The 10000-nt window shown below is 33.6% G+C and overlaps 2 protein-coding genes across 2 annotated transcripts in view; one reads left to right on the forward strand and one right to left on the reverse strand.

The window, feature by feature from the left end:
* Positions 1–2253, reverse strand: part of Atg3 (Autophagy-related protein 3) — a 13346-nt gene extending 11093 nt beyond the window's left edge. The window contains exons 1-2 of the mRNA XM_043024380.2: positions 2063–2253; positions 1–168 (exon numbers count right to left, since the gene is read on the reverse strand). The exon at positions 1–168 is cut by the window's left edge and continues 21 nt beyond it. Coding sequence (XP_042880314.2) covers positions 1–168; positions 2063–2134 — 240 coding nt within the window. The 5' untranslated portion in view covers positions 2135–2253. The remainder of the gene's footprint in view (positions 169–2062) is intronic.
* A 334-nt stretch (positions 2254–2587) lies between these two features.
* LOC122266335 (transmembrane protein 134) overlaps positions 2588–10000 on the forward strand; it is a 9082-nt gene continuing 1669 nt past the window's right edge. Inside the window, exons 1-3 of the mRNA XM_043036024.2 lie at positions 2588–2854; positions 4983–5127; positions 6034–10000. The exon at positions 6034–10000 is cut by the window's right edge and continues 1669 nt beyond it. Of these exons, the coding sequence (XP_042891958.1) occupies positions 2636–2854; positions 4983–5127; positions 6034–6212 (543 nt within the window). The 5' untranslated portion in view covers positions 2588–2635 and the 3' untranslated portion in view covers positions 6213–10000. The remainder of the gene's footprint in view (positions 2855–4982; positions 5128–6033) is intronic.

A 10000-nucleotide genomic window follows, 5' to 3' on the forward strand; every position in this document is an offset into this window, starting at 1 on the left:
AGGGACATTCTTGGTGATAAGGAACTGCTTCTCTGGAGGGAGATATGGTTTGGTCTTGGCAGCATCGCCCGGAGCCCATCGCCATGTAGGGCAATGGTGTACCAAGTGATCACCTGCGGCCACAAATTCCTCTGGAGTTAGGACTCCCGTCTCTTTGAACTTGGATTCCTGGTCAAATGAAGAGGATTTTGTAGCTATCATGATTATCACAAAAGGTAGACAAATTAATCTGTAAAATCCCATTTACCATGATTGTGGTGCACCTGTGTTCAGTAATATTCACCTTGATTATGCCCAGGCTATCAAAAGCTAGCAGGTTTTTTCTCAACGTTTTTCCATTATCAATGAGATGTATGCAGTGTCTATAAATATTTTTGGTAATGCTTGGCAACTTTCCCTCAGCTACACTTACCATATCAGTCCCATATTCCCTTGTCCCTTGTACACCCTCTCTCTCAGCCAATCATATAGTCATGTTCTCTGCCGTTTTTGTCTTGGAACATGCCCACCTAATAATTCCATTTCTGGTAGACACAGATTTTAAATCATTGTTTTGGGGGTAAATTTGTCTCTTGGCACAGATTTCATATTTTATGAAAAACAAGTGGTTGGTTTTGATGAGCAGTTGCCAGGATACTACTGTCTTTGGATAATCTGACGCAACATGTAAGGATTGCAATGCAATATGCATCAATTTGCACACACACACACACACACACACACACACACACACACACACACACACATACACACACACACTAAGCAATGATAATAAGGACATAGTCTTAGATGAATGCAGTCCTTGTGGAATATCTTACAAATAAACCTACATGCCTGCCACTTGCCAAAAACCTTCACCACATATATAATGATGGGATAAAGCAAAGGTGTCATCCAAGTTTCATCTTGTCAAAATACATATTCAGACACAGACACACAGACAGACAGACAGACAGACAGACAGACACACACACACACACACGCACACACACACACATATATGCAAACACATACACACACACACACACACACACACACACACACACACACACACACACATACATGCAAACACACACACACACGAAAACACACATACATACATACATAAATACACACACACACACACACACACACACAAAAACAAACACATGCAAACAAACACACTCACTCACCCACTCTCTCTCTCTCTCTCTCTCTCTCTTTCAATCTGTCTGTCTTTCTAGGTTTGTTGGCTTTTACTGGAGCACAACAGGCATGAATGTTGTGGTAACCACTTGACAGCTTATCAGTAATGGGTAGGACTTCAGATTATAGGCCTTCCATCAAAGATCACAAGTTCCAAGTGGACTTAGAAATAACATGGCTATAACAGAAAAAAACATTCAGTTTTGAGGCAGGTTTATAACAAAATATTTCAATCTAATAAAGAAATATAATGCTACATAGAAAATGAAGCTGTGACAACAAAATGTATATTTTGATTTATAACAGTATGTGGAGAGGATATTCCATCTAATTGTAATTAGTAATTAACATTTCAAACAGCTATTTAGTACAAAGTAAATAAAAAAAAATGTAACAAATAGAAAAAAATACTCTTTTCATGAAGAAATATATATGAAGTTGTGTAAGAGATTAAAAAAACTAAAATAAAATGGTGCAAACTTGAGCATACTCTGTAATGCCAACAATACTCTCTAGAAAAAGTAAAAATGAAATAGCAGTAAACCTATACTTTGTTTAATTTCCAAAACCTTATTCACAATAAAATCTAACGCCCAATTATCTCTCACCATCTCTCTTTATTTTTATTATGATACAAACACCTAACATTTACCTCAATACAAGGGAGGTTAACCACGTCTGTTTACGAACCTTTTCCCCACATAGTCAAGTAGATTAAATGCATACTATACAAACATATTCATAAGAGGAAACCCTTTAAAGGAAAATGACAATGAGAATAAGTAATCAATAGGTTAAGTAGAGTGTTTATGTAATTATATTAAGTCAATCGTGAGTCAGAGTCAGGCAACCTGACAACCGCTCTCTTCTCTCTCACCTTCAGAATGGGCGTGAGATACTCAGCGACCCCCAGGGCCTTCCCCTTGACAGTATTGATCACGTTCTGCATGTTGTCAAGACCTGGGACTGATAATTGCCACGCTTTTAAGGCGTTTTAAACAAGAGAGTTAACGTCTACTGCCCTTTCTTTCGGCAACAACACTGACAGCTGACAACCATAGGGATGGTTTGTGTAAGATTCTAGAGCTTTATGTTTAGTTTATTTGATTCTTATTACACTTCTCATGTGAAATTTTGTTCTTTTGAATATATCAATTAGAAATGGATTATTTTTCTCATATATTAAAGGTTTACCTTAAAGTGAGTCATGTACCAAAGTTTGTATAAACGCCCCTTCTGTTGTCCGAAACTATTAACTTCATCTTTCTCATCTAGTTACACTTTTGATATTATAGAATGATATGACAATTAAAAAGGATGCTAAAATATCGTATAAAAAGGAAACAAAATAACATAAATAACAGAAAGTCGTTCAACAAACCTTAATTATCAAAATAAGGAATCCCAAACCATAATCGCCATATTCGAACAAGTGACATAAGGAGTTGCAATGGCAGGTAAACAAAGCAGAAAAAATCCCAAATTTACCATAGAAGACGCCTTCGAGGAGGATGCCGACGATGCCATCCGCCTCTACGGTGCCACGAACGAGCGCTCGCCCTTCAAACCCAAAGATCGCGACGGAATAATGGGCGTGGATGATGTTTCCGTGAATATGGATGACAGTGTTCTTGGAAGCAAGGGATTTCTCACGGTGCCTGATGTGGATGTAAGTGCTTTTGTGGCTGAATTCTCTCGCCCTTTCGCTTCTCTCTTTCATTCGCTTTTGCTCTCTGGGTTTTCTTTCCTAATTTCCTTTTACTTTTTCCTGTTTTTCTTCCTTGCTTTCGGTCTTTCTCTGTCTCTCTCTGTCTCTCTTTTTTCTTTCCTTTCTCTATCATCTGTGTTAGTTATCAGTGAATCTTGATTAAACATTACATTTTTATTAGATAAATCATTGTGTTTTGAACCAATCCATGTGGTCACAGACATAATGATTTTGATTTATGAAGAAAATCTCACCTGATTGTTTTCATACCTGTCAGCCAGACTCTTTGACCTTGCAATACTGCAGAGCATGGCAGGGTCCTGCAAGTGACTGAGTCTGCATGAGCAAATAGTCAAGTATGCAATTGTAAGATTACTTTTTTTAAAGTGCCTACTTCAGGTGTACACTACAAGTGTGAAGGCATTTCTGATTTGGGTTGAAACAGATTTTTCTTTTTATCATACATGTCAGTTTTTGGTGATAAGAATTACAAAATTTAAACATGATGTAACATAAACCCTGAGTCTAAAATTCTCTGAGAGTCATAGTTATGATCACGATTATGACACCCAAGTACATACCTGCACTTGGGTGTGGCCAACACCTATGTCTCGTTTTCATTTTCAGATCTGTGTCCGAGGATGAAAAATATTGATTTAAGGTTGTTGGAACCAGACTCAATTTTGCTCAGTTTGTTGCATGGTGTTCCATATTGGCTCTTTATAAGTCTACTGGATACCACACTTTCTTTCAAAATGGAACTTTTTTTCTATTAATTATGTTGGCATTGTTTATCCCAATCCACTTGAATCTTGCTGTGGTCTGTGATAGAAGACCTGTCATTTTTGTTATAGTTACCACCCTTAAGGTAAACAAAATATGGGAATGATGAATTGATGAATGCAAAGACACTCTTCATTTCTGACTTTTCTGTTGTAGATTGAAAATAAAGAATTGGTATATAGATAAAATACCTGTGAGACCTATTTTGACATTCATCTAGTTGATAAATGTTAGACTGATGATTTTATTTTTAAACTGATGAGCATTTGTTTAGAAATGATAATCTATTGGCAAAAGCAATAGCTACCTGAACAGTCAATCATGATAGAGGAATGATAGGCTGAATAATTCTAAGAACTTCCATTACAAACTGAAAAAAAGCTCTTCAAGAAATTGAATCATGAATCTTATTTGTTTATCATCTTTATGAAATGTTGCATAAGATATATAATTTTAGATTTTCCAATTTCTCCCATTAGATAATCTCCACAGAAAATAGTCTCTACTATTCATCTTTTTTTTGTATTTATTTATTTATCTTTGTTAAACAAAAAGTACAGGGGCAGCCATCAGTTGATGTACTTGAGTACCATGCATAGTTTTTGAGATATCACACTTGTGGTTATTTTCATTACACTTGTATTGCCTAACAGATTTCAAATGAAAGAATATGTCATTGTACTCTATTCCAGGGTGAATTAAGATTAGTCACTCTTTGATGACATTGCCTCTAAACACAACTGATGCAGAGGCTACACTGAAGATTTTTTTTAGATAATGTTGCAGCAAAACACAGTACCAGGAATGATAATTGACATGAAATTACAAATAGCAATATGTGGTTATGATTTAAGTTTGTTATTAAAGGAGAGCTGACATAGCATTTCTAAAGATTTTGAATTACAGAAGCATGCATAGGCTGCTTTTGGCAGGGTTAATGATGATTTTGCTTCCCCAAAATGTCCTTATATAAGGGGGAAAAATAGTAGAAAGTAAAAAAAACAAAAAAACTCACATACTACTAAAAAACAACAAATGTTAATTTTTTTTAACAATTGAAAAGAAGCTTGTTAATCAAACTCTCTTTTGTAATCAGATTAAACAAGTGGATATTGAAATTGAATGTATTATCATAGTGGCATACAATTTTAGGGAACAAATTAGAAGTTTTCTATTTTGCTTTGATAATACAGTGCAGGCATGTATTCAGTGAATGAGTAGTTTCTAGAAGGATATCATATAATCTTAGCATGAATATTATATATAACAAAACATTTCTCCAGGATTCAAAGATGAACATTTTCAGGCCATATCACGGGACAGCGATTCTCTCATACCGGGCGATGCTAGCAGTTTCTCGGAATCTCCAAGATGGTGGTTCCTCCACCCTAAAGTTCGGGAAAAATGGACTCTCGTGGCCGGAGCTTTCACTCTCCTCATCTTGGGACTAAGTGAGTTGTACTTGGTAGTATAGAGAGGATGTTTTTGGTACTACTCTTGTTTGATTTCTTTTTGTATTTATTTTATTTGTTTGAATTCTTTTTGTATTTATCTTATTTGTTTGATTCCTTTTGTATTTATTTTATTTGTTTGATTCCTTTTGTATTTATTTTATTTGTTTGAGGCCTTTTGTATTTATTTTATTTGTTTGAGGCCTTTTGTATTTATTTTATTTGTTTGATTCCTTTTGTATTTATTCCTTTTTGTGTTTATTTTGTTTGATTAATTATTAAAATTTGTTTATTAATTTTCATATTCGATTTTGTGATTTGAAAAGCTAGGATAATATGTAAAAATATCGTAATCAGCAAAAGATTTTCTGGTTTTCAAATAATGTGTCAACACTATATTGTAAAAGATTGCTGAATTGATATAAGAAATGAAAGTAGGGTTATAGTTAAGGGATTAATTTTCCCAATGCTCCTTTTTTCCCCTCAAAAGTCAAAAAAATGCAGGGAAGCAAAATATTGCTGAATTGATATAACAATTGTAGCTAGGGCTATGGTTGAGGTATTCATTTTCCCAATGTTCCTTTTTTCCCCTCAAAACCATAAATGTAAGGAAGCTGAATAAAGAGTTTTTTTATGATGATGATAATAGTAATAATAATAATGATAATAATAATAATAATAATGGTAATGGTAATGGTAATGGTAATGGTAATAATAGTAATGATAGAAATAAAAATAGAATAATAATAATGATAAGAATAAAAACAATGATAATAATGATGCAAATGATAGTAATGATTATAGTGATAATGAAACTGCCAAAGCAGGAGGGGAAAAATGAAATATACAATGAATTGAGCCAACCCCTCCTTATTCAAGAGTGTGAACCACCCTCTTTACTTCCAGCTCTCCTTGTAACCGGCATCGTCGTCCAAGTCATACCCATCGAAGGAGTCTCAGGTATTGTGTTCATCATCACCGGCCTTATCTGCTTCATTCCCGGAGCTTACCACATTGTCTATGTGATCTTCGCTGTGTCGGGTCGGCGTGGCTATGACTTTTATAATCTACCGCTCTTCAACTGATACAGGCGACAGGGAGACTACTAAGGACAACCGGAAATGGAAAGGACACATGAAACTGTACATGTGGTTATTAAAAAAAGGGAATTGCTGTCAGTTTTGTAATACTAGTTCAAGAGTTCAGAGACAAATCATATCATGGTATATTTATATACACATGTTCACCATATGATATTTCTATTTATGTTCTGTATATCTCCAAAGAATCTCAGTATTTAAGTGAATCAAATCTCAGTATTTAGGTGAATCAATTATTGGTGAAAGTATGCATGTCAGTGGAATCCTTTTTCTGAAAGCCTATGTGCCAATGATGATATTTCAAGAAAATTAATATTAAATGAAGAGTTGATAAAGGTTGTAATGAAAAGGGCATTTTATAAAGGCAGAATTAATATATAAATATATATATATATATATATATATATATATATATATATATATATATATATATATATATATATATATACATATATATATATATATATAAAGTTATTATATATACTCACATTTCTGTACTTTTGTAGTTTCTGTATTAAGAATTTTTGATTGGTGTATTGCAATATCGCTGAAGGCATCAGTTTCGGCAAAGGTCAGTGATTCTCAGTATTCTTTTGCCATTCAGTTTTCTTTCTTTTTTTCATTATAGAAGGAGTACTTAATGTAGTTTTCTTTTTCTTTTTTTTCCACATATAGAATTAAGTGTTATCCTTAGATCTATGGAATCTATGGCTAGTCTCCCACTTTTATTTTGTGGTATTTACGTTAATTTGTGAAGTACAGAAAATGTATTTGGATTTTTTTTTTATAGAAATGTCATGAAAGCGCAACAGCATTTGTTATTGTGCAAATAGGAAAAGTGGATTTACGTAAGAATATTGTGTAGTTATATTTTATTCCCGATGTTGCTGCTGTCTATTCAGATAATGTTGGATGTGACAGATTAGAAAAATTAAGTGTGAGACAACCGTATATGCTGTCGTATTGGTAGTATGTTATTTTAATGTTAGATTTAAGCTTGTTTCCCCCCCTTTTTTCTTTTTTTTTTCTCCCCCCCCCTTTTTTTTTTTTTTTTACAAGAACTTTGCTGCCTTTTTTTTTTGTAATCCATATCCAATAGGGGTCCAGTTATTTTTTACTGAACATTTTAGAATATTATATGATTGAAGAAAAAGAAAGGAATTGGTGGTTTAGGAAAATAGGGTCAAATTTATGTTACGTATTTTTTGATGAGTAGTGTGAATGATGATATATAGATATACCCATTACTAGTCAGTTGAGATTTTTGCCACTATGCATGGGCCAGTGTGTTCAAAACATGTATACTGGGTGTATATGTAAGTCAGCATCTTCAAATGCTGTTTATTGAAATTTCATTTGCTGCTCATTGGCTGGTGCCAGTCAGGGTTTAAATGTTCTAAAACTGTGATTTTGTCAGAAATGTATTTGGAGTCAATTGAGTTGAGTGTTTACTTTTGTATTTATAATGACCTTTTTGGTAAAGCTGAAGAATGAATCTCCATTGTGCAAGGGCAGACAAAAACAACAAGAAGAAGATATTGTTGATGTTTTTACATTTTTATTTATGTATTTATTTTTGTCCAACCAGTTAAAATCGATAAATATCATTTTTATGGCTTTCTTTTAAAATCACAATAGTTATGAACACTGAAATGGAAACCAATCATATTTTGTATATGTATCACTGTAAACATATAGAGTAAACCCACTGTATTTATAAGTATTAGTGATAATGAAGTAAAGGAAGAGAGGCTTTCTCTAAGTCTAAGGTTTTCTCACATCACAGGAAACATTACTTGCCAAAGCTGTGCAAGTTCCTGACTCGTTTCTACTTAATCTATGCTCAAAGTACGATAAACGGACCGTAGATGGTAGTGGGTGTCTCGAAAGGTAGTTTGTTTATACTGACGTCTGAACTTTTGTAAGCAAAGAGTGTCATATCTTCGGCGTGTTTTTCTACAAAAGTGTCGCCATGTGCCATATGTTGAGGAAGAGTGGAGGGTGCCATAGTATGTAGGTGAAATGGGGATTGACGGCTATGCTTTTCTATTCTGAGTCTACTCTCTAAGGTTGCATGAAAAGGGTTGTTTGAGGCTCAGTCTCAAAAATATAGGTTGGAAGATGTGTGTGAGTGTGTGTGTGTGTGTTTGTGTGTTTGTTGTTCTATAATTGTGTGTTGTGCAGAGAACTTTGAATACTGTTTTTATAAAATTATGATTGTTATTGTCATTAGTAGTAGTATTACATTAGTTTGTTCTAATTATTATAATTAACACTTTTATTAGTAATACTCTTATTATTATTATTTTCATTTATTTTTGGATGATGAAGGAAATGGTTTGAAATACATATTTATTTAATGTAACATTTTAAGATATTAATTTTTCTTTATATAGAGAAAAAACAGTAATTGTATAAAACCTATTTAACATGAAAAGGTTTCCCATGTAAGCTGCTGCTTTTTTTCCTCTTTTTGTTAATTTATCTTTTTATAAGATCATTAAACCTTGAGGGTTGTAATAAAAAAAATAGGAATAACTAGAATATTATATTTTTTCTTGAAAACTTTTTCACAGCCTCTTTGGAGTTCAAAGAAACAATGACACTGATGGTATTAAATTCTGGTGCCTTAATGAGACAACTTTTTTTTCTAACTCTTTTTTTTTTATATTTCTGCAGCAAGTAAGAAAAGCAGATTTAATTTAAAGCCTCTAGAGGCATCTTGACTTTTAGGAATTTTGTATTTCTTGAAGTAAAATAAATTCTTTAGGTGAAATTTCCTTGTGACTTTTTTCTGTCTGTGCAGCTATTGTCTGTCATACATAATTAACCCTTTGAGGAAGCATTGCAGAGGAATCAAAAAGGAAAAAAAGATAATTAGAGAAATAGAGATAGATAGATAGATGGATAGATCTGCTAGAAGAATTTAACCCGTTGCCGACGGGGTGGTCTTAGCTGCAAGTTGTCTAAACACCAGGGTATTTCAAGTGTATGAGCCTAATGCCTCAGGCTCTTCGCCTGCTCTGGGGGTGGCCAACCGTTAAGCACCTAATCCCCCGGCGTGCTGGCCATATGGAAAGCCATGACAAAATATCTCATCCCCAGCCACAGGTACTTCCACCACTCGGTGTGATGTCTTGTCACCCAGTGTATATGGGTATGTGCCACATTTCCTCATGGGGTTGATGTTATTTATACCATTGGGACTTGTAAATACTCTCCCAAAGTCCTTATATCTTTATTGGTCATGGAACTAGAATGTTTAGTTCAGATTCTTTCAGAAAACCAGTAATGTTTTAGTTTTGGCATATACATTCTTGTATGATTAAGATAAAAGATGTGATTCTTAGTGACTGGGTCTGCATTGTTATGTTCGTATTCCCATTTATTATTATTATTTTTTTATTGTATGATATGCCATTGGAATTTATTTGCTAAGAATTCACATGATTCTCATTTCTTGCTTTTTTTTCTTGTGTGTGTTTGTGTGTGTGTTTTTCCAGGCCTGCAAGTGAAACTTTATCTTTCTATTTGTTTGATGTGACTTTTTCTTATTATGATATCATTCTGTTTATGCTATAGTCAGTTAAAATATATGAAGATTAGAGATGAAAAAGAACCAATATTTCATATATGTATTTTGCAAAGTAAACATTACATTTGCAGCTAATCTCAAAATTACAAGTTTTATGTCACCCATTCATCATCACGAGCCTCCTTTATCTTATTTATGTGAATATGTTATAGAACACCATTTTCGTAGAATAACCATG

The sequence above is a fragment of the Penaeus japonicus genome, unplaced genomic scaffold (assembly GCF_977035675.1).
Source record: "Penaeus japonicus unplaced genomic scaffold, GWHDUDI00000001_assembly GWHDUDI00000033, whole genome shotgun sequence".
Classification (NCBI taxonomy): domain Eukaryota; kingdom Metazoa; phylum Arthropoda; class Malacostraca; order Decapoda; family Penaeidae; genus Penaeus; species Penaeus japonicus.